Here is a 24262-nt window from a genome sequence, read left to right as displayed (position 1 = left end):
CATTGTTAATTGTGATATAGCATACAATGATTGGTCTAAAATTAAACTTACAGCAACAGTTACTGTACAATGGAAAGAAGGCCTTAAATCTTGAGCATATTTTAGCCAATAATGGCAACACCCACTGAAATGCTATGGTTATTAAAATAAAATAAAGATTGACATTCAAATATTTTTTCAGCTAATGACGCCTGCAAATTAGCTTGCGAAGTCAGTAAAATCAATTTGTCTTCCCCTCGGGGTACCCTACCTCTAACACTCCATCTCTCCTTCCGTCCCCTAACTAGATGGGTTCGTTAACTAACACTGGAAGAAACACACGTTTTGTTGATGCTAGCTTGTTTTTAATTCAATGAAAAGATGTAAACCCCATTTCCATATTCCTCACATTGTGATTCCGAAGGTTACACATTGGTCAGCAAACAGACAAAGAACTCCGGCTCTCGTGTGAATCATCTCAAAATGTATCCTTACATCCTTTTCCCCCCTAGGTTGACTCCCTGATCTGACATTCATAGGATTCATAGGACACACATGCTTACAACCATGCACAAAGGGATGGAAGGAACAGCATTTAGAAAAGGTTAAAACACTAAAGAGCATACCCTCAGCCAGAGACACCAGGGTCAGTGAAAAGACAAGAGCCAGATTTGACCACATTAAGTCCTGGACTCAAGACCACATAAAATTGAAAACCTTCATTCATATTTCTCTAGTCCAGCACCTGGTTTGGTTTAGTCTGGGAACAAAGAAGAAGTCTCTATGATATAGGGGTATACATTCCACTGTGGAAGTGGGTCAAAGAATCTAGCACAAATACAACAAAAACCTGATAAGTACTCCAGTTTGGGTAATCTAAATCCTCCAGAAAAGTATGCATAAGGCCTTGTCCATCCTGAGTGTTTGAGGCCTACGTTGATCTTCCAAGTCTGTCCTCAGAAGGTGGGCCCTTGGATAACCAACTAGGTACAAACAGGCTTTTGTTTTGACCACAGCTTTGATCTGAACAGTGAACTATGCCCTGTCTAACCAAAATAAGCCAGGACATTGGGCTGACAAAGAAATACAGAACAGGAACAATTGGTTGAATCAATTTGAACACTTCTGAGAACTGTCTTACAAATAAAGCTTTGGTCAAAAAAAATAAAAGCTGAGGTCCATAGCGTTCCCAAAGAGCATTCGATAACTAAGCGCTTGTTGGAAAGGTTGCAGGCTGTGATCTCCTAGTGTTTTGCATGTTGTTTTTCTTGAGCATTACACATGCAAAGCAAACAATGTAATTACCGAAACACCAGTTTGGCAAAGCAACTGAAACCACATAACCCCTCATGCCCATCACCAGACATGAGCCTCAGACTCCAATTGACCCAAACTCCATGTTAATTGTAAAATCCCCCCACCTTCCCCCATTCTTCAGACGCCTTGACCAGGAGGACCAATCCAGACATCATGGGGCAAACTGAAGAATGAGGCAGGAGAACGCATGGCAATCCCAGAAAGAAAACATTCTCACAAAAAAGACCTAATACAAAAAAAATGAAAATAGAGTAGGTGAACGCCAGGGCCTCTCACTTCGATCCTCCTCCACCCGATGTCAACGTCGGTGTGTGTGGTGCTGTGTGAGTGTGTGTGTAGGTGTTGATGACGGAGGGTCGGGGGTAGAGCAGGGGAGTCAGCCTGCCAGGCAGACCAGCCTCAGGGTTGCTGCGTGGGGCAGAGGGGAGGGCTGCAGAGGGGAGGGCTGCAGAGGGGAGGGCTGCAGAGGGGAGGGCTGCAGAGGGGAGGGCTGCAGAGGGGAGGGCTGCAGAGGGGAGGGCTGCAGAGGGGAGGGCGATGGACACACCGTAGCCTCCCCTCCTCCTCCACACTATTGCTTGATCAGTCCACCGTCTCCCTCGCTCACAAACCGCTTGCGCCCCCTGGTGGTCATAAACAGAATGAGAAGATTGCGCAAAAGAATTGGGTGTGCTGCAAATGCTCATGTTTGCAGGCACTGACCTGGAGGGACATGCGTCTCTTAGCTGTTTAGTGATGACTGATTCCTGGTAACTCAGATCCACCAGAGCCTCCATGATGCCATGGGCATGGGGGACGTCCAGGTTGATCTCTGGAAGCTCATCATACACACGCTGGAAACCCTGCGGAGGAAACAGGACCACAAAGATGGGGTTGAGGAGAACATTCATGATAACCTTGAATTTTATTCTATATTCATACAAATTTGACACCGACTTATATGGCGAGGGATCACCCAAATGCAAAGACTGACTGACCCGGTTCATCTGGTCTAGAGTAATAAGTCCTGACTTCCAGAAGGACTGGAGGAGCTTCACCATCATCTGGATGGCCTTGTCCCCTTTGGACTCCAGCACCATGACCACTGCCTGGAAGACACAGGGAGAACACAGACTTGCATATTAGCCTCAGATGCACTGGTGTGAAATGAACACCTCAGAAACCAGAGGATATTACCTAAAGGAGAGTTTGAACTACACACACACACACGAAGCCCATAGAAAATTTGAAAACAAGTGTCATTCCCCTGTGACACCACAAGAGGGCATTAATGGTTTGTTGTTCAGCAAGCTTGTCATCAACCTGACAGCAGTTCTTACGGAATTTGCACTTAGTATCTAGGATACTAACTGCTGAATGTTATGTAATCTCTTAGCTCAGTTTTACTGTCAGTCGAATACTGCTTCAAAATATCTTGTGAAAATAGGCATTTTTGGTTTGAAAGGGAGGTTATCATCCTGCTTACAGTTCTTCCGATAAAAATCAAGATAATATTCCAACCTTTTCCCCCCCAAAAAATTACATCAGTCAATATTTCCAAAAAGGCCAAGCTAGCATACCTCATAGACCAGTTCGTGGTGGAAGTGAGGAACTTCGAGGTCTCTCAGACAGTGCTCTGCCTCAGACACTTCTCCTGACACCAGGTATTCCTTCAACAGCAGGTTCATCTGGACAACAACAACAACATCAACACATTGAGGATACAGGACTGCTGCTTCGGTTTGAAATTGAATGGGCTACACATCATCAAGAACTCGGATCCTACACAGATGGACAGAAAAAGCAAGAGGGAAAGAGACAGAGAGAATGAGAGTGGCAGGCAGGTTGTGCTGTGGGTGTGAGAAGGGCCCTCAGGGTCTCCCCTCCAGTCCTCCAGGGACTCCCCCTGAGACAGTCAAAGGCAGAGAAATGACCCGGCAAGAATCCAAACTGGATGGGAGTTTGGTTCACTGGCAGGGCTACCGTAGGTTACGCAACACAAAGGATTGAGGGCGGTTTCTAAACACACACACACACTTTTCATGAATCTATTCAAACAGGATTCCATTAACTTTACGAGCACACAGACACCTGGTGAACCTGCAGCCAGCTGCCCACCTGTGTGCCTACGTGTGTGTGTGTGAGGCCAGGGTGCAGCCTATTTACTCCAGGCTGTGAAGGATCCTGTGTCAGTGGGAGTGAGTTCTGATACACACTAATAAAACAGGACTGGCCTGTGGCTCTCTTCCCCGCATGCACTTCTACCTTCTGTTGATGTTACGCAAGGACAGAGGAAAGTACACCAAAAGATTGTCCCTGTAAACAATCTGTCAGTAGATGCAGCTAATTACAACACGCCTTCTAAGCTTATCTTTATCATTACAAACAGGCCCTGAAACTCTTAGCTACACATCACACATTTCCCCATTGTTTTGGCCTTCTAGCGACTTAAGATCCTGTCAGGGGAGGGAGAGAGAGAAGGTGGAAAGGAGGGACAGCCAGGAAAGAGAGGCCCCACCCTTAACAGGCTTTACCTCTTTGACGAGGTGTTTGACAGGTCTGAGGCCTCCGCCCACACCCCACACGTTGTCGAGCCGCACCATCTCCCTCTTCATGGAGAGGAGCACGGCCGCACGGTCAAGCGCTGCCCTGGAGGAGACAGCAACCACACAAACGCCATTAGTACCACAACCACAAACCATGAGGACCACAACCACATATCCTCATAAGAGGATGCTACAAGTGTAAGGGTGAATTTCTTTTCTCTAGAAGCAGTGAATTCTTAACACAAGAACAGCCACAACAGTCATTTAGACAGTTTTGAAATGTATATTAAAATGTTTTTTATATAAATTACACAAAAGGCAAAAAGAATATTAACTTGTTGACCTATTTCAGCCACACAAGATCATATTGACCGAAGAATTTCTGTTGTAAATCTTTGCTGGGGTTGATGGTTGCTTAGCAACTATCCTTGTCTCTGTCAAAGAAACATCACTAGCGCTCTCTAGTTCTTTTGCTATACAATTACAAATTATTAGATTAAATTGGCTAATCCGTACAATAGTATGAAAATGTCTGAACTGAATGAAATCTCTCAATTGGGTATTTATCCTTAAACTAACAGATTATAGAGTTTGGCATCTTTTTGACCGCTTATGGAAATTACAGTAGTTATGGACATTCTAGTGTGCACTGAGTTAAGGTGGCAGCTTTATCCTGCTTGTCAAACTGAGCATAAACAACCTTTGATCCCCTTAACCCCAGCTCACCTGGCGTAGTCACAGTCCACCTTTCCCTTGTAGCGGTCCAGGAACGCCATGGGGAGGGCGTGGTCGGCTATGGCTCTGGCGATAAACTGGCCCAGCATCTGTGAACACAGTCCAGTACTCAGAAACAACAAACCCGTCTGTTATAACACAAGGCTGCTCCCTGACCTCAAACCAAGCGCACATATGTTCCACCCTCACCACTCCTACCTGTGGGGCTTCAGGGGTGTCCAGGATGAGGTCCGGTAGTTCGCGGAGCGTCTTGTCGAAGGCCCGGGCCATGTCCCCCTGGGACAGCACTTTACCCGTCAGGTCGGACAGCAGCCTGGAGGTGAGCTCCCGGTGGCTGGCCTTGCCCTCCAGAGACAGAGACACGGCCAGGGAAGAGAACTCATACTTGTTGTGGCCCAGGTTCAGTCCTTTCAGCAGCATCTGGAGGAGACAGATGGAAACGTGAATCGTGGTCGCACCCAGAGACATGAAGAGGGCGTGGCCTCAAACAGGGACTGATCCTGGTAACATGGCAGTACATGACCTGTGGACATCTGCTCTGGTCAAACACCCCATTTACCTGGACCTCTTTTGTGTCTCCGTGTTCAAAGTACTCCTGGACGATTGGGTTGACGGTCTTCTCCAGCTCCTTCTCGTCCAGTACTGGTACCACTTTTGCATACACTGTGTCTCCCTTTTAACACACACACACACACACCTCAGGATTCATTACCTATTTCCTCTTTCAAAAAGCAAAGAGTATATGTTTACTAAGTGCAGTAAGAGCAGTTGGTGATCTTTTGTGGGTGTTAGTAATATTGTTCCCCTTGCAAAACCCGAACACATTAAAACAACCACAACAAAGAGTAAACACACTTGGAGCAGCTTTGCCACTTGCCCTGAACCACTGACCACCGATTATTGTGAACATAGATTAATAAATGCGCCACTGGTTTAACAGCTCAGGCTAAACAATGTAAGGTAGTGTGAGTACATCTAACCCTAACCCTTCTGGGGGGGAGACATAGTTAGCCGGAGCAGCAGTGCCAGAAGGAAATAAGTCCAGGCTTCATTGTTTTTGCCCTGCATTGAAAATTCCAAACTCACAACAGGGGAAAGAATATCACCCGAGCGCGAGGACAAGGGTTTCAGCCACAACCTCAAACACGATGACTCACTTTCCTGTTCTCTCCTGCCACTTATGGGAAGTGATCCTTGATAGAACAGCGAGATACTGAAAACAGGACCTTCAGGAAACAAACAGCTGGCAAGTCTACCCGAGAGGTCGGGCCTCCAGAAGGTGACCACGCAGAGCCTCTCAATCCTAGTGAAGCCCAGCCTGACCAGGTGGTGGGACTACACATTTGTCCCATGTTCCTTCCAAATTTCTGGCCTGAATAATGAAAAACACCAGCTGAACGGTGATAGGGCTCGCTCGAACCTTCACAATAAACCCTGACCGACAGCTGACTCAGCTATGGCTTTGCGACGAACTGTAAAGGATACGGAGATGGATCCTATTTGCATACTTGGATCACCTCTGAAAATCCTACTTTTCATTCACGACCACTAGTCAAGCTCATTGCCGAGACAGCAGCAACAGCAGCTTTTAAGGCCAGCCCTGATATCCACCTCCATCTTTAATCGTGTGTGTGTGGTGGTGGTGGTGGTGGGGGGAGTAGCCTTGACAGACGCACCATTCCCACTCCGGTGTCATTGTGACCTTTTATCGGATCAGGAGCATGGCCGCTCTGCATTGGGTCGATACTGCAGGTTAAAGATTGAAAGTCCCACTGACGGGTACAGTAGAGAGCCATCTGTGGTGTGGGGACATGCACGGCCTTGACCCACATCTCAGTTCAGAGTTCCAGCCAACTGCTACCGTTGTGCTGGCTTCACCTTGAGGACTAGGAGCAGAGGGCCGACAGTCATTTACCATTTGTCCTAGGCCAAACAGATCCCACATCTGAACCAGGACAGTAGGCTATAATCTTGAAAGCAGTGCATCTTGAAAAGGTTTACATATATTCAACTGGCAATACTCCAATGACAGTACCTGGAAATGTCTGATTATCCGTTGTTCTTTCGATACGCAGTACTTGTACGTCACATACGTGTCTGCTAAATGAATAACATGCCAAATGTAGTCAAGCTGTCTAGACGACCTCATTCAGGACGAAACAGAACGACTCTACAGTAAATGCTGTGTGTTAATAGCAACCCGTCTTGTCGTGTCAGTACATAATCAACTGTGGTGGGGGTCAGGGTAGCAGTGGGGGCCATTCTATTCATCCCTTCTCCCTCGTGTCTGGTGGCCCCCGAACTAGCATCAGCATATTTAATTTTCTGCGGGGGCCATAGAAGAGGTGTTTCGGCGCAGTACCGCTTTGTGATGAGAGCGACGCTTTGGAACAAAGCATCTCCCGGCAAAAACGGGTCGAGGGCCGAACGAGCCCTGAGGGAGAAAGACCCTGACCTGGGCCGGCTGGTACTGGTTCATTCATAGTTGGGATGTAAAACAAGAGTTGTGTGGAGGGGGGGGGTGACCGCCGAGGACAGAGCCGGGCTGTGTTTGTGTACGTTTGGGCGTGGCGATGCAGGGTGTGCGTCTCTACAGCTGTATTGTCTACACACACCCAGTGTGGGCCCTGTCATTTGGATACATACTGGGAAGCTCGTAGGAGTTCCTCTCCCGCAAAGACACACACACACACACACCTGTTTCGACTCGTCGTAGTTGGGGTCCCTTGCGTCAGGCTCCTCGTCTTCGTAGACCATTCCTGCCGCTCCCCACACCCCTTTACCTCCCGCACCACCTGAGGACGGACAGACAGACATCAGGAAGGCAGAGGCAGGCGCGCAGAGGCAGGCGCGCAGAGGCAGGCGCGCAGAGGCAGGCGCGCAGAGGCAGACGCGCGGCGACCACACACACCCAGTTAGCCGTTAGCGTAGCAGCAGACCCCCTCATATCAGCCCGGCGTGCAGCCTACCTTTCTTGGGAAGGCCCCTGCCTTTGCCTGCCCGCGACTTGCGGTCGTTGGCGTTGACCTTGCCCTTGGGGCTGTGTGGGTCGCCCCCGGCCAGCTCCCCGGACAGGGACTCGGAGAACGAGTCGCTGGTGGAGTTGCGCGACGAGGACTTGCGCAGACGCCTCTTGGCTTTGGCCTCGAGACGCGCCTTGTGCAACGCCTTCTCCTGCGGGGTCCAGTTGCCGTTCACCTCCGCCTCGATCAGGCCCTCGTCCTCATCGCCATAGAAATGGTCAGTCCCTCCCATGTCGCCGTCAAAGGCGAACACCCCTGTGGAAGGAAGGCATCCAGTACATAATCTGATCCTCTATATCTTTTAGCATTTACAAGATGCTGTTATCCAAAGCGACATGCAAATAATGCATATCGTACAGCAGAAAATCAAGGATCCTAGTTCACAAATCCAACAGTATTTGAGGTCAAATTCTTTATTTACGAGGCACAGTGCAAAGTAAACACATCTCAGCTATCAGGCTAGTGCAACCATAATACCTAAAACCATAAAGTACAATAATACATCTTGATACCTTTAATCAGCTGTGTTTTGGACACAATTTAATTGTTTACAAGCTTGTTGCTCAGGGGGACAATTAACAGCTGGTCATAAACAGATGTCATCCAGGGTCAAAAAGACCACACCTTCCTGTCACCCGTCTCCACCCTGTCTTTGAACGAGAGTAAACCGGTCAAGTCCAGAATGATGCCCACTGACATGGCAATGTTTTCCCTTAGTGCAGAGACGGTGCACAGACGAGGCAGAGGGTGCGCAGAGACAGAGAGGAATTCTTTAGCTGCTGGTTATTGACAGTTGTTGAGGGTCTCCCTCAACAGCTGTGATTTACACATGGGCGGGTTCTGGGAGCTCGCGTGAGCCACACAGAGAGAAGCAGTGATAGTTTGGGGGATGAATGATAGTAGCATTGTTTCATACAGCCCAATCTGCATCTCTGTCGACCTACATCGGTGCATTTAGAGCACATGGTTGGTGGTGTTAGCATAGCGTGCAAGCCAGCAGCTACGAGGTCTCTGTCAATTACAGCACTTGGGTACCGCACCGAACCCAGTCCAAGTAAGGGAAGACGGCACCTCACGCTGCATACGCGCGCACACACACACACACACACACCATTTAGCTGAGGAAACGCAGCTAGGAAAGGAGGAGGTTAGGAGAGCACAAGGGGGGCAGAAACGCTGGAGTCAGCAGCTTTTCCCGTATGGAGAGGAGCCCAGACCGCTCCCACTCACCGAGAGTCTGACCACATATGGCAGTGCGGGGTCACGGGGACAAGACTCTGGGAGAGGCAGGGACCTCTCTGGGGTTGTAATGAATACCCTAACCCCTCCTGAGAAGGCCCAGAGAGAGCCAGCCGGAGGAGTTATGGGCCTATAGATTACAGGGTACGCTGGAACGAGGGATAGAGAGGAGGAGGAGAAACTCACCCAAGCCACATATCCAGAATCAGGACAAATTCTGTTCTGCTAGTAACAGAAGTGAGAAAAAAGAATAGGCTCATAAGAAATTGAATTGAGCTCAGTTGGGAGGATAGGATGCAAACATGTCTGTACACACAGGTCTCTGCTCTGAGGAAGTGTCTCTTTTCTATGAGAGCGCCCGCATGCATACCCTCTGTCCTGGCCTGCTCAAACTGTAAACAACTGACCAGCTCACCTCCTCCTCTTGCTCCAGCTGCATGCCTAACATGACTTGCCAGTATATTAGGATTGAGGGGGAGAGAGAGCAAGAGAGAAGAAAACCAAGTTGGGCAACAGCCAAGTCAAGGCATTGCAAAACAGCAAAACAGAATGTAGCCTTCCCAGCTAAAAAGCTAAGTAACTTTACTTCTCTGTGCGTGTGTTGTGGTCTATGCGTGCAGAGGAAGGTGTTGCTGTCTGTTTTGAGAACTGAAAGAGCAGGCAACCGCCACCCTCCCCCCCTACAAGAGGGCCTGCATGTGCATGCTTACACCCCTGCAGAAATTCACAGACAGATCCCATCTGTTAAGTCTCTAATCCAGACCACCCCAAGAGCACTCCGACCATGTCGATTAACTAAAAGTACACAACAACACTAGTCTGTCATTTACCTAGCTGTCGAACACACACAAAGCAAGATCAGTGTTTCCCCTAGGTTTACAGCTTGGGGAGGGGGGGGGGGGGTTGGTTGGTAGGGCGGCGGCGAGGACCATGTAGACAGAAATGACATGCCGTTGTGGAAATAAGATAAATAACATAATACCATTTAGTTTGTTTAATAAAAGAGCAAGCTATAGACCTGTTTTATAGGAAAGGTAACCTTAATTTTGTGATCGGGCGCTATATTTAAAAAAAAAAAAACCTTCCGGGGGGGGGGGGGGGGGGGGTGCTGTTGGGGGGGCGGGGCGCCCCCCTAATATAATGGTAGGGGACACACTGAGGATTTTGACCTTGGCTTGATCCAGGTTAGACAGGTAGCCAAGTTGTGTAATGCAACAAGTAGTGTCCCTGAGCTAGTCCAACACAGCAGGACTAGAGATGACTAGTCAACCACAGTAGGACTAGTCTACCACAGCAGGGCTAAAGATCACTAGTCTACCACAGCCAGACTAGACAATATCCTCTGGTGGTATAAAGACATGCTGCCAACACAAAGCAGCAGGGCTGCCCATCCAGAGGAGGTCAGTGGAGCAGTTTTCACTGATCTCCAAGGATTGACCTAGTTTACCTAACCTTCATGGCTTGATTTAAAGTGCCAGGCTTCTGAACAGAACACACATTGCCAAGCCTAATGATCGATGATCGACCACAGAAGGTAGCTGGTAATGAACACGTCCAACTACTAGAAACGGTGGTTGCTTCTGGATTTTGGTGAAGGGAAAATAGTCTGCCAGGCTGGGGTAGTGCGGCGAGGCGTGAGCTGAAGAGGAGTGGGGTGTGTCTGTCTTGACTGAGGCATTTAACGGTCACCTAGATTTGGGAGTGTGTTGGGAGAGCCTGCTATGAACAAGATAAAGAGGACTGGAGCGCTTTCATGAGGTGTTGTTCATGTGCACACGTTTAACCTGTGGTTAATAATTAACACGTCTGGGCCTTAAGTGTCTGACCTGGGCCTGTTTGTTTTAGATTATTGTCCATTTGTAGTAGGGGGGGGGGGGGGGGGTGCATTTCACTAAAGCGACTGTGACAAACCTCAACATGAATTATGTGTACTCAGCTGGCCATGAACCAAGCAGGCTTGACAGGTCTGTGTGTGTGTGTGCATGTGCATATGTGTGTGTGCATGAGTTTGTATTTTTGTTCTCCCATAACTAGAACAGGCCCATAATATTTAAGAATTCCCCCCCCCCCCTTCTTTTCAGCCAATTCAAAGGCATCTTTGACATGTTGTGTAAAGACCAGGCCTGCAGGGATTCCCTGAAAAATGGCAGTTTGCACTGAGTGGAGCCCCCACCCCCACCTGGGAGCAGAAGTGTGGAGACAGACAAACCATGGCAGTGACATGAGCCACATAAAAAGGGCAGAGCAGGCTCCAGAATGAACCGACTGTTTGATTTCCAGAAGGGGGCATTTTGTATACAGGTCCCTTATAGAAACGTGTAGCCAAAATAAGGGGGGAGGCACCGCATTCCGACCCTGGGGCAAGGAGACAGGTTGTGTATTATGAAAATCACGACAAACTCACCCACTGGTTGAAGACATACTATAGATTCAATTTTTAGGTTTAAATGCTATGCATTGATAAAACCAAATATTTGACTGTACTTAAGACATGGATTACAACTATTATAAATACAAAAGGCATCGATATCACTTAAGCAACGTCTTAAGCACATCGGGAAGGAAGATTACGCAATAAATTCAAATTGGTCCGTACATTGTAGCTGTGGATGCTGACGTCACTTTCGCACCAAAAGGCTCGGCCTCTGTTGCTTGTGAATTGTTTCGTTTAATATCGTTAATTCGCACCCTCTGTTTTTGTAATGAACGACCTCCGTATATGCGGAAGTTATACAGTAGTTAACAGATGTGCATGCGGGGATGTGCATGCTGTAGCATTTCTTACCAACACTAGCCATATTCACCTAAATATATCAATTATATTTTGTGTGTGTGTATAGTGGAGCAGACGCTGTTGTGTTTGATCTACAGATAAAAACAAATAGAATTGTGAGGACGTTTCACAGTTCTAGGGGGCGTGGTGTTCCAAACAACAACATTCAGTTCCTCGTTTTTCGACTTGGGGCACATTGAGCACGCTTCAGAAAAAGGATAGTAAATGATCTATCGTCCGTCAGTGCAATTGCTACAGACTGCCATAAATAAGCGACAATATCAAATAAACAATATAGCACATGAAGATAAGTGATGTTATAGGTCTTCAATCGAGTTAGATAATGATACGTTGGGCCATTTCTAGAATACATGAAACAAATGAGTAACGCTAGCAAGCTAATGCGTTTAGTTAGCATCAACATTATGGGTTTAGACAGCTGGATAAAACTAGCAAATTCACTGCGAACCGAACGTCACGAAAGGGTTAACATTCAGTGTGCCTTTACAACGTGGACTGCAAGATCAAAACACACCAAATATATAACCAAACGGTGCCTTTTCAAATAATGTCCCTGGTCCAACCATTTGTGAGAGTTATGCGTCGAATGAAATAGCTTTTCTGCAAACTGCTTTGTGCGCACACTGTATAGTACATGAGGTACTGGAGCACATGGTGGAGCGTAGTGGGAACTGCAGCCCTTCCCTTCCAGGGACAAAAGGTGGAATGGGACTGATGTTTTCATATTAAGCTCAAACGGATCCAGATATAATTTTTGCACCACAAAAGAATGGACAGTTTTTTTCCGACTCACCGTCGTGCTGTTGAGCGGTGGCCCATGTCTCCACTTCGGTCGCCATGGCGCTCTTTGAATTGCCCGTTTACCGTTTGTTAACGTATGCTATCCTCACCTAGTTGCTTGCTCTGAAAACAAGACGTGCACGAGTAAATAAACACATTACAAGTCGAAACTAAACATTAATCTTAAATGTAACAATGCATATGCGTGGACAGCAAAATATTTGCATAAACCTCACTCGTGTTTGATAGCTTGATCGCGCTTGATAAAGCCAACGTCGATTTCGAATAAAATTGTAAATTAAATGTAGTTGCAAATACAGAACAAACACCAGGATGTCTGCTAAGCTTTAAAGATAGATGGTACACTCTTCTCAGAATTAATCTCAAAAGATCACGAAGAAACTATGGGCGAATGCAGAACTAGTTCGAGTACATGTCAGGAGCATCCAAGATAAACAAAGTCTGTTTTTAACTTTAGAACGTCTGCGTAAAGTCACGTGGACCAAACGTGGATGAGGAGTGGTTAATAAAGGGGCAGGAATTTTTCTGGTCAGGCCAATCACATTGCAGGTAAATGACACTGGTCAACGATATGGAGAGAGACCTTACACGCATGCCTATACTGAATCAGGTTTACGTGACATCCGCAAAAACATTCAGCATGTTTGTCTCTAATAACGATTCATTGCACATCTATATATATTTGTATTCTTCGGGTGTGGTATAATTTGAAAAAAGGAGAATTATGCTCAACCACTCACCACCCACTTTGAACTTGGAACAGCTCTTTGAAGATGTATCAATTAAATATCGTCTGTCCACAATAGAAATAGCACGCACTCACTTTTGAGACCTAGGTCAGAATAAGTAAGGTTTGACACGTTTTTACTGTTTACTATTTCAGTCCCAATTTCAATACAAGGTGGTGCCAAAGAACAAGGTTGTTTGATTAGCAGTGAAATGATAATGCGAATGACTTCAAATTCAAGGTCAGGCAAAAGGAGTACACTTACATTTACATTAGGCTACATTTATTCATTTAGCAGACGCTTAAAGTTGCTACTATGAACTCGACAGAAAATGTACCTCCGTAGGCCCATGCCTCGTCCATTAATTGTACATAGCGGGACAAGTTATCCCTTACTTCTCAGCGTGAGAAATACAAGGTGTTCGTTGAAATGCGTGAGTCTCAGGGCGAATGCGTTAGACTTGAAAGCCCTGCTCTCAGCTTCACACATAATAATATGCTATAATAATATCAAAAAGCACATGTCTTATGCAAAGTTAATATTTGGAACATAACCAAACCATGTGAAGTTTATACTACACAATAAATATAATTGGTTAAGTGTTTGTCAGTCACTCCTTGTTGCAGTAATAGGGCCTACGTGGAAAGTGGATTAGGCATATTTAAAGGACATAGGAGAGAAACTTCAGAGATGGTGACTCATTCTCAACCAGGGAGAAACTACATCTTCAAGTGAGTAGGTGTTGATTGCTATCTCACACTCTCACTTATTTGTTGCTAACAGGCTGGCTGTAGATTCCAGCACCTCTAACAACAACTCTTTCAGAAAAAAACAGTGCACTGTATAGGCCTATTAAAACAGCATTTTAAAATATCAGGACTGACACAAAGATAAGAGATGAGAAAGAACAAATATGAATGTGATACAAAGATGCCACAACTATTTTGTTTGCATTTATTTGAAGTAACGTAGTGTTTGTGTACCAACATTTATTTCCACAGAAAATACACAATTCTGTTTTTCGTAAGTGGTTGTTTGATTTGGTCTATATCCAAATCAACGTCGCACTCAGACTAACATGGAGCATGAAGTAACTGCAGCATGGAGTCAAATCACCAAGCATTGAAAGCACTACAGGAGAACAGAAGAACTGCACAGTAAAAGTACATCATCAAAACAGTTTGTTACACCCCATTATCAGTTTACCTACAAATTTACCATGTCCTATACAGGATACAAAATAAATGCAACATTGACAGTGACAAGTTCATAAAAATGTCATCTTAACAAATAACCAAATTACTTTGACCTCATAATGAAGAGGCTGAAACATAACTAGGATATAGAAAGTTTGTCACCACTCTCACATGCACACTAGAGTAGTCGCTGCAGTTACAACTGTTGGGTAAGCTTGGCTTCCCCTCTAATTTTATGTTCCTCTGTTGAAATCTCAAAATCAAATTCATTAACAGTCACAACGCAGCCTGCTATCCACGAGTGGCAGGACTTGGAGGAATATGCTACGTGTTCTCGCAGCAGAGAAGAACCAACAGTCTTGAGCTGTCCAGACGGGACAGGTTTTCTTTTTCAAGAATGAGTCACTTGTCCAAACAAAATAAGTGCTGACCTCAGCAGTGTTTTTCAGCACTGTCAGCATTTGTGTATTTACTGGCCTTATAAAAGAAACATAGTACAAATATAAAGTGTGTTGTATCTGCATTAGGAGATGTAAACATCCCTTTTTGCGGTCAAAACTCCACAAGATAACAGTCTTGTATCATGCCGTGGCTGAGCAGGGACAGGGGTCACACACAAGGACCGACTGCTGACCCAGCCAAATAAGACTAAGCCTGTCCTAAACACTGAACTAGGATCTGATTGGTCTGTCCTCTCAAAAGGGTGTAGTTTAAAAGTGGGGTGGTGCCGAGCTGATCAGAAATCCGTTCATAACAACAGTCTTAAGCCTAAAGAAAGTTTCTCCCAGGCTTTGTTGTATACAATCATAGATGAGAAGAGGTTGATTCATTATTTCAACAATAATCACCTATCAACTCACGTTGATCGGAATAAGAATAATCTGTGAATACCATACTATTGCTAAATACTATTTTATCCTAAGTCTCACGTACCAGTGTACTGTATATATATTTTATAAAGAGACTGCTTAAGTACTGCTGGAAAATTATTATTCCTATTTGGTTTAGAACTATATACAACTATTACATAATCCACACAATGTGGCACATAGATAAATACTCAATGACAAGCACCCAAACGCAAAGGAAATCTTATTTTAGGCACAAAGTAACTATGAAACAGGTTCCCCCAACAACTCTCTAGACCCCAAATATGAACGTTTGATCTTTTAACGAAAGGTAGCCATCTGGCTATGATATGTTCAGGGATGTTTCTAGTGATGTTTTAAGGATCTCCTATCCTCATTCTACAATAAGAAAATATACGTCAGACTATCTGTCAACTCAGATGGGCAGAGGGCATCAGCCCCTATACAGACAGGAAACAGAGAGCACCCCCCCCCCCCCAAAAAAAAACCACTTTGAACATTACCACCCGAAAGGCAAGGATGAATGCTTGTAGTTAGAAACAAGAAGTTGGCTACAAATACACAGCATAAGTACAGTACAGGTGACAGCGTAATGTCCAAAGTGTAAAACATTACAACAGATCTAGCTTTGGATAAATGTAGTCTAGTCTAATGGTCCAGTCTAGTAGTAGGTTGATAGCTGCACTGGTGTTCCAACAGAGGCCAGCACAGAAAGCTATAGCAACCATTTCTATAAAGTGACTTTCTAATGGAGAAGTTTTCCAGGAGGGTAGAAGTATCTGTGTCTTTAAATAACTCATAGAGTTGACGCCCTGAAAAAGGCGTCACACGAGAAGGAAAAAAATTGCTCCCAACAAAAGAACACACACCTGGTCATATTTGTAATTTCATCAGAAATAAAAGGGATTTTGATTGTAATCACAGTGAGCGCCGTTGTGGTGAATGTTGTCCTGTAACAAAAGGTATAATGATCCTGCACTCCAACAACAGGAGTGTTCCACAGTAAGCAGTCTTCCCCTGCAGTGGAAACATTTCTTGCACGGTTCCACACAGTCCAGAGGTGAAGTTCTACTTTGAAACCAAAAGGCTTTAAAAGCAGTTAAACAACTGATCTGAAAATGATTATGTCCAGATGCCTTTACACTGGGCTTTCCAGCAATAACCAATGGGTCTACGTAGCACTCTGAAAGCAGAGTGGAGTGCAATTATCCTCCGAGACTGCATGTCTTATTATCTCATGATAAGAACAATCCATTGTTGTAATGCAGAAATGTGGTTCACCAAATCCAAGAATTCTTTTTTTTTTTTTCAATTGCTCCTAATTGAAAATGTTCACTTCACAAAGTCCAAGAAATGGTGTTAGAACAAACGTGAGTGATACGGGCACTTAAATTCACACAATAAGTCTTTCATGAACTGCTCTAAAGTTCAAAGTTCACTTCTTGGAGCAGTGATATCCTGTTATTTCAATGAGCAGTAGGCTCTATCCCATGAGTTCCATGTTATACATTTCAAACAGTTATCCACCATTAGGCAAAACATTACATTCAATATCAGTGGGGAAGTACACATATGTTCTGACAGACATGTTCTGACAGGACAAGCAAAATTCCAGGTCAGACAGCAACAACGTGAAACGAAAGTGACTGGAATTTCTCAGTTGGTGGTGTGTTGTGTTCTGTTACTGTACTTCATCAACTGGCACTGGACAACAGGAGAATACCGGAGAGACATAGTAAACGACAAAGTGACCAAATGCAAAGGAAAACACTGGAAAATACCCAGGAGATGTGAATTCTGGCAGACACACAACCTCCCAGTTTTCCAATGATTAGTCCTAGACATTCACCTTTGATCCCATCGTTATTGCTTTGGCATTATTGATATAGATATCATAGACCAAGCAGTGTGTGTGTGTGTGGAGAGAGATAGAGGTAGAGAGAGAGAGACAGGGGAAGGGCATAGGAGGAGAGGAAGGGACTTTTTGATGCAAATTGAAAAGGCAGGCCCAGAGCTGAAAACCTAGCAGACGTGTGTGTGGGTCTGTATCGGACGCTAAGTGAACATTATGCTGGCTTCACACAGCTCCACGCAGCTGTTGCTTCTCTTCCTGTGTGTGTGCATGTACGTGAATGCGAGTGACAGTTTGTGTGTGACAATAAGAGAAGGCTAGCCAACGGCATTAGCATTTTCACTGCTGCTTTGTTTATCCTCTGGGGGGGAGGGGGGAATAAAAAATATGTCTTTTTTCTCCATGAGAGCTCAGCAGGAACTCTGGCACGTACATAAAACAAGCAGTTCACAACAGGAACCTATGCACCTGACTAGACCATGGCACTAGACCATGGCTCTAAACCAATGAAACAACAGGCAGACGTTAGTTGGTATTCAGGCCTTGTATCCCCTCTAAACTGAACAGCAGGTGGGGGATGCGGCCACAGTAAACATACCCACATCCTCATAGGTTGTCAGTCAAGTCAGCTTGTCGGTCACCTGACAGGATTGGCTGGGTCTCATTTGTTGACTTTATGATGACTCCACGGTAATGACAGAGTCCCTGCCCCTGAGGATGGCAGAGGAGGAGGCGGGGCCGCACTGCATGGCTCGCTCATCGGGGAGCTGTGATGGGATGACGGCCTGTGCTCGAAGGGAACAGTCTACGCTGTCGTGGAGAAACCCCGCCTCCTCTCCTTCCTCTTCATCCTTCTTTCCCTCCTCCTCCTTCCCTTCCTCGCCCTCCTCATCCACCTCTTTCACCCGCTTAACCTGGCACCGGCATACCTCTATTCCCGAGTCCCCGGTCAGTCGACGGTGACGGAAGTGGTCCTCGTTTTCCTCCTCTTCCTCCTCCTCTTCCTCCTTTTCCCCATCTTCCGAGTGGCTGTGGTGCTCAAAGAAGGCCACGTCAGAGGAGAAAAGGGTGTGTTTAGGGGGCGACGGGGTGGGCTTGGGGCTCTGCTCCTCCCCTCTCCGCTCTGGCGTCGCTCCCAGTCGGTCGGAGAGGACAAGCAGGGGGAGGCAATGGACTGGAGGGGGAGGAAAAGAGGGCGAGGGAAGCAGGGGAGGGGTAAAGTGAAGCGGTGGAGGGAAGGGGGGAATAGAGTGATTGGAAGTAGGCAGGGGGAGGGCGAGGGGCGTGGCCGGAGTCCCCTCGCTAACGCTGGGGGAACAAATCGGGACGACGTTGGGCGAGGGTATGGGTCGGAGGTCAGGAGGAGGGGGAAGGGTGGGTGGAGGAGGCAGGGTCAGGATCCCTTCTGACGGGGATCTGCCCCAGGCCACGGTGCCGCCCGGGTCACGCCCACCTGTAGCCTCGCTGGGGGTGGAGGCGAGGCTGCTGTCATCCGTCTCGTCTGTCACTTGGACGGAGAAGGAGGTGCTCGAGGGGGACGTGAGGGAGCAGGACTCACAGGAGCAGCTGGTGTAGTTGTCAGAGCTCTGGGGAGAAGTCATTCCGCTGGGGCCGGCCCGTTGAGACAGGTAGGGGGGGCAGGGAGGCTGGGGGTGCTGGCCGTAGGGGTGGGGGTACGAGGTGGTGGCGCCCCCTCCCTGCAGGCCGAACACAGAGCTGTAGGCAGGGGGCGGGGTGCTGGGCTGGGCCGCCACTTCCTCATAGGACGGCAGCTTGAAGGAGGCCAAGAAACCTACCAGCCACACGTGGAGATAACTGTCACTCGACTGTGATTCAGAGTACATAACAGAGCCATTATAAGGGGCCACTACAAAATATGTATTTCCTAGAATTACATCTATGTTGTATACATGGATAGTGCATCTATCAAGTGGATGGAGACGTACTGAGGTCCAGCATAGAGCTAGGGTAATTGCACGCTCCATGGTAGGCGATCAGGCTGATCTCTCTCTGTCTCTGCTGCTGCTGCATGCGGAGCTTGGCCCTGCGGTGCCGGTACGCACAGCAGCAGCTGAACAAGATCAGAACCGTCCACAGCAGCCAGAACCCTGCACAACACACCAACAGGAAGGCAACCATAGAGAACACACGTACAGAGAACTCAGAGATCACACACACATTAAAGCCTGCAGGAATCACACCGAAGCCATAGAGAAACCACCCACATAGCACCTATTGAGAACCCCCCCACACACACACAGAACCCTGAAAAAACTGGACACAGACCCTATAGAGAACAAAGACATAGAACCAATACGGAACACACACACAACCCCATTGAGAACTTAAGACACATAACCCATAAAAAAACATGCACACAGACCATAAACAACACACAAAGAACCCATAGGGACAGAACTTGATGTGTATACAGAGCAAGAGTGGTGGGAATTGACTGAATTGACTACAAGACAACATAATACAATACAAAGCTATCCCATGACTGGACTATATTCTGTCAGTGTTACTCACACCAGAGCTCGTAGTAGTAGGTGCAGCAGCCTGTTTCTCCACAGCAGTGTCCAGTCTCACACAGGTACCCTGGGCTGTTGTTGATTCCTGGACAGTGTTTAGGACTGATCATAGGCTGACTGCCTTTGCCCGGGTACTTCACCCCCTAGTGGACGTAACCCAACATTACATGAAAGCGTTAGCCGGACGGCTATTTTAGGGAACAGACTATGGTAAGTCAGCAAACTAAAATAGAGAGGAGGGCACCTGAAAATAAGCCTGAGATATGAGGGTTCATTAGGTCTGGAGTGAACCAACCTCCAGGTGTCCTACAGGGCTGTGAAGAAAGCAAAGCATCTCACCTTGCTGATGGTTCCTATGACAGGGGCCTTTGGAGAAACGGTTACCTAAGAAGAGAAATTAGACCATATTGATACACTTGATAACATAGTCTAGTTGTAAATAGTTGTTTAATGATTGCAAAACAGTCTTGATGTGAATGAAGTTATAATTGGGCCTCATTGTTGGTGACACAACCATAAAGGTTGTGTGAAGGTTCATGAGACTGTACCCACACATTTCTTTTCAGCAAAAAAACAAAGTAATATGTAATATTTTACTAGCTTTTTTTAATGATTTATTCACTTAGCCAACGCTTTTATTCAAAGTGACATAAGAATAGTGTGCTGTGCTTGGTATATACAGACCGTTCCTCAACCACTAAAATACTGTTAGAACTTTACGCTTCTGAATCTTGATTTTCATCTATTTGCACTATTTGGATGTTGCTTTAGATAAACGCATCTGCTATATGGATAAAATATAAACGTAAAGCGTTGTTTTTTGTGAAGGTTATGTGAAGGTTGAGCCACTCACCTTTGCTTCCGTGCCCTCGGGCCCCTGCAGAGAGATGGTCATCTGTGGAGAGATCAACAGAAAACAGCTGGTTCAGAGGAGACCACAGCAGAGCTGGTTCAGAGGAGACCACAGCAGAGCTGGTTCAGAGGAGACCACAGCAGAGCTGGTTCAGAGGAGACCACAGCAGAGCTGGTTCAGAGGAGAACACAGCAGAGCTGGTTCAGAGGAGAACACAGCAGAGCTGGTTCAGAGGAGAACACAGCAGAGCTGGTTCAGAGGAGAACACAGCAGAGCTGGTACATTTACACACACCGATGGAGCAGGCATAAGAAAGAGAAGGAGGTGAACTCTCAATGATGAGAGTGAGACTGATAGAGACAGTCACATAGAGAGAGAGACGAAATCAGAGAGGGAGATTGTGGAAAAGCAGGTGGAGAAAAAAGATGGTTACAGACACCATTTACTGTACCACAAGAAAAAAAAAACTCTGGCTCCGTTCTCTGGCTAGACTTTCATGAAGGCTGGTAGGATAGGAAAATTACTGTTTGACAGCATATATCTCTTTGACGGCTCCCAGACACTAGCAAAGAAGCCAGACACTCAGGGCCAATCTCAGCTCCACAAAACACATTCAGACACACGCACGCACACACCCTCCCTCTCATTTTCATTTCATCATTAATTTATCTTCAAGACAGTTTTCTATAAAGCCTGCAGTGTCCTTTAGAGGAGGTGAGATGACCTGAAATCACTCCAGGTGCTCACTAATACCACCACAGGAAGAAGACCAGAAAAACCTTTCATAATCAGTGATAGGTTACATCATGGTAGGATATCAGCATAAGTGCAATGGAACCACTATTCTGAACGTAAACCAGACCTGTCACAATGCAGCCATTGTAGGGATTCCACCTCAAACACACACACACTAACTTACACACACACACACACAGTGCTGATCATGCCTGTAGGGATTGTCACGCAGTACTGTTGCATAAGACTGAAAAAGGAAAATGCCTGCCTGTGCTGGCTGGCGGGGGGGGGGGGGGGGGGCAATGGGGACAATGCTTGCATGGATACTGGGGGAAAGGGGGGGGGGGGTTTGTTGTCTGCCACCACTACCAAATACGGCTAGGCAAAGCTCTTTACCAGTCCCCCCTTCCCTTTCACTACAGAAAAGGACATGTCATGTTCCTCAGTTAACACTCTTTTACGCATGTACACACACGCACACATTTAACTCTCCACAGTTGTATTAGAACACCACCACAGTTCCTAGAAGTAGCAGCTAGCGCAGTCTCCATCAATCTAGCTGTGGGTTTCCAGGCAGAATGCCCTGAAGTAAGCACAGAGCACACCAGCATCTATCAGACCAGCACTAGGAGCACCTCGCTGCCAACTATTGATCTGCTGGCGGAGTCAAGTGGCTGAGCGGTGAGGGAATCGGGCTAGTAATCCGAAGGATGCCAGTTCGATTCCCGGTCATGCAAACTGACGTTGTGTCCTTGGGCAAGGCACTTCACCCTACTTGCCTCGGGGGGAATGTCCCTGTACTTACTGTAAGTCGCTCTGGATAAGAGTGTCTGCTAAATGACTAAATGTAAATGTAAATGCTGGCGACAGGCAGGGGAACATAACCCTAGAAGGAAGGTCTAGGGGAGCTCCACTCAGAGATGTGGGGATAGGTACAGCTTAGTGGTAGAGAATTTGACTGGAGGTCCACCCCCCCCCCCCTTCCCTCCCATTAATTGAGAAATCAATCCATTATGTATACTCAACGCTGCCAGGCCTTATTGTTATTATACAGTAACCTATACAGTTACATACCCTGGTCTCCACCTGCACTAACCTTCACATTCACCTATTCTGGTCTACAGTTGTTACCTAATATAACCTACCCACCCGAACCTACAGTTACCTACTCCAACCTACAGTTATGTCCCTACTCTGGTACCCTTCCTCCACACATCTTACATCCCATCTGTGTGTGTGTGTGATGTGTGTGTGTGATGTGGGAGTGTGATGTGGGTGTGAACAGTGAGGAGGGAACCCTACAGCATTGGCAAGCCATGACTGTAGCTAAAGAGACACAAAGCTGATGACTGTTCTGGAGATGAAGATGTAAAACCACTGCCACACTGGAGATGTGAAACACAGCAGTCTCAATACATAAACATGTTCTCAGGGGTCTGGGGAATGTAGTTGTATACACACATTCCTCACTGTCAGCAACAACACTACAGCTAACTTGCAAAACACAAGTCTTCTGTAGTACTGCCTTGTGTGCATGAGAGTTTGGTGGAGCAGAGAAGACCATGGCAAACTGAATCAGCATTAAAGTATTTTACTGTTGGCAGATGGGCAGTAAATTATCTTTACAACCCCAGTCTGGCAGGTAAAAGCACTTTTAATTATGGCCTACTTAAGTGTGAGCTAATACCTTGATGCATTACTGCAATTTCCCCACAAGGAGCAGAGGAGAGGTGGGGAGGGGATAACTTCACCAGGGTTTCAGCAACATCATCAACAAGTAAAGGAGTGTATCCTCTCAAATCACATGTTATATGACCTATAGAGCTACATCTGACCCACCCTGCCTTACAGGTGGGTCAGACAGGTCTGGGACCAACATATCCACAAAACAAAACATTTACTTAGTATCTGTTAAGATATAACACATTTATTTTGGCACAATTATTGCACTGACAACAAACACAACACTTATTGCATCAATTGAAAATGTTCCATAAATCATTTACAGAATACCAACACAAAGTCACACACAAAAGAGGGTAAAATAATTTGAGCAATTTTATGAGCTGAGCTCCATCGACTAGATGTCATACATCACTGCAGCATATTGCTTATTTGTTGACAAATAAGAAGTACTATAGAGTCACACAGAGATCTAATAAAAAGGGGAAATAAACGCTTGATACCTCCTCCGCCGTCACTCCGAGGCAGAACGTCAAGGTTTTCTCTGGATCCATTGTGAGAGTCACCGAGTTGATCACAACAGAGAAACAGAAGAGTGGGATAATATTATGTCAAGCCCCCATCTCTTTCCTACTCCGCCATTCCCCGTGCGTAAAGAACGCTCCTCCCAGAATCCTATACAAACGGGGATACCGGGGCCAATCCAAGTATGGCACAGGCTCTATGGATGTAAGGTGATCATTACAATAAAAACGTTTTGCCGTTTGCACCGTGTTTGCCGATGCAGCGGGAAAGATTTTTAATAAAGCCAGTCGGGGATGTATGATGTCATGCTATTCCAGCCCTCTGTGAGGGTGGGCCGATGATTGGGTGAATTTATCCTAGCAACAGCCGCAGAGGCTGCAAAGATGCTGTCGTTACTTTCTATAGCGTTACCTAGGCAATTAAACTGAAGTACAGCCCTACACAAAAACATGAGCAACTGGAATTGTTCTGTCTCTTGTGTGTTTTATCAAGTCAGGTTCCTACGTGTGGTGCACGCGCTAAGGGGTTGTGCAATGAAGTGTGCGCGCTTGCAACAGTGTAGTGGAGTGTGTGTGTGAGAGAGTGAGAGTGTGAGAGCGAGAGCGAGAGCGAGAGGGACAAGGGCACTCCCGAGCAGCCTAGTAATAATATTCTACATTACATATTGTATTTTGCACACAAACAGACATCCATAAAACTTGGAAGTTGGAAAACATGGAAGGCTAATGATGTTGAATTTAAAAGGGACATTTGACATAAAATCTCCCTAAATTAACCAATTCCGAGAGGAACGCCACTCGGCTCAGAACTTGGAATTGAAACTGCAGTCCACCTGGTGGCAATAAAAATAATGCCACGGTAAGCTTGCTACCAG

At 46.3% G+C, this 24262-nt stretch overlaps 2 protein-coding genes across 3 annotated transcripts; both read right to left on the bottom strand.

Annotated features, from left to right (window-relative positions):
- Window positions 1-322: 322 nt before the first annotated feature.
- Window positions 323-12874, bottom strand: pdcd4a (programmed cell death 4a). Its single transcript, XM_062477348.1, has 12 exons — window positions 12629-12874; window positions 12406-12515; window positions 7526-7834; window positions 7254-7351; window positions 5116-5229; window positions 4755-4976; window positions 4548-4645; window positions 3810-3924; window positions 2856-2963; window positions 2274-2384; window positions 1999-2138; window positions 323-1919 (listed from the first exon to the last, which is right to left on the bottom strand). Exons 2-12 carry the CDS (start codon window positions 12449-12451, stop codon window positions 1868-1870), a joined length of 1413 nt encoding a protein of 470 aa, XP_062333332.1. The 5' UTR covers window positions 12452-12515; window positions 12629-12874; the 3' UTR covers window positions 323-1867.
- Window positions 12875-14089: 1215 nt separating this feature from the next.
- On the bottom strand, window positions 14090-23673 carry LOC134033243 (proline-, glutamic acid- and leucine-rich protein 1-like). Of its 2 annotated transcripts, none has more exons than XM_062477340.1 (6): window positions 23367-23673; window positions 20446-20487; window positions 19932-19976; window positions 19591-19735; window positions 19005-19166; window positions 14090-18850 (listed from the first exon to the last, which is right to left on the bottom strand). In XM_062477340.1, the coding sequence occupies exons 1-6, from the start codon at window positions 23415-23417 to the stop codon at window positions 17733-17735; spliced, it is 1563 nt and encodes a 520-aa protein (XP_062333324.1). In that variant the 5' UTR covers window positions 23418-23673; the 3' UTR covers window positions 14090-17732. The 2 variants fall into 2 exon arrangements, with proteins under 2 accessions (XP_062333324.1, XP_062333325.1); XM_062477341.1 differs by lacking the exon at window positions 23367-23673 and adding an exon at window positions 22868-22966.
- Window positions 23674-24262: the final 589 nt, after the last annotated feature.

The sequence above is a fragment of the Osmerus eperlanus genome, chromosome 14, assembly GCF_963692335.1.
Source record: "Osmerus eperlanus chromosome 14, fOsmEpe2.1, whole genome shotgun sequence".
NCBI lineage: Eukaryota > Metazoa > Chordata > Actinopteri > Osmeriformes > Osmeridae > Osmerus > Osmerus eperlanus.
The sequence above is the reverse complement of the archived record's forward strand: the minus strand, read 5'-3'. Positions and strand labels throughout refer to the sequence as shown.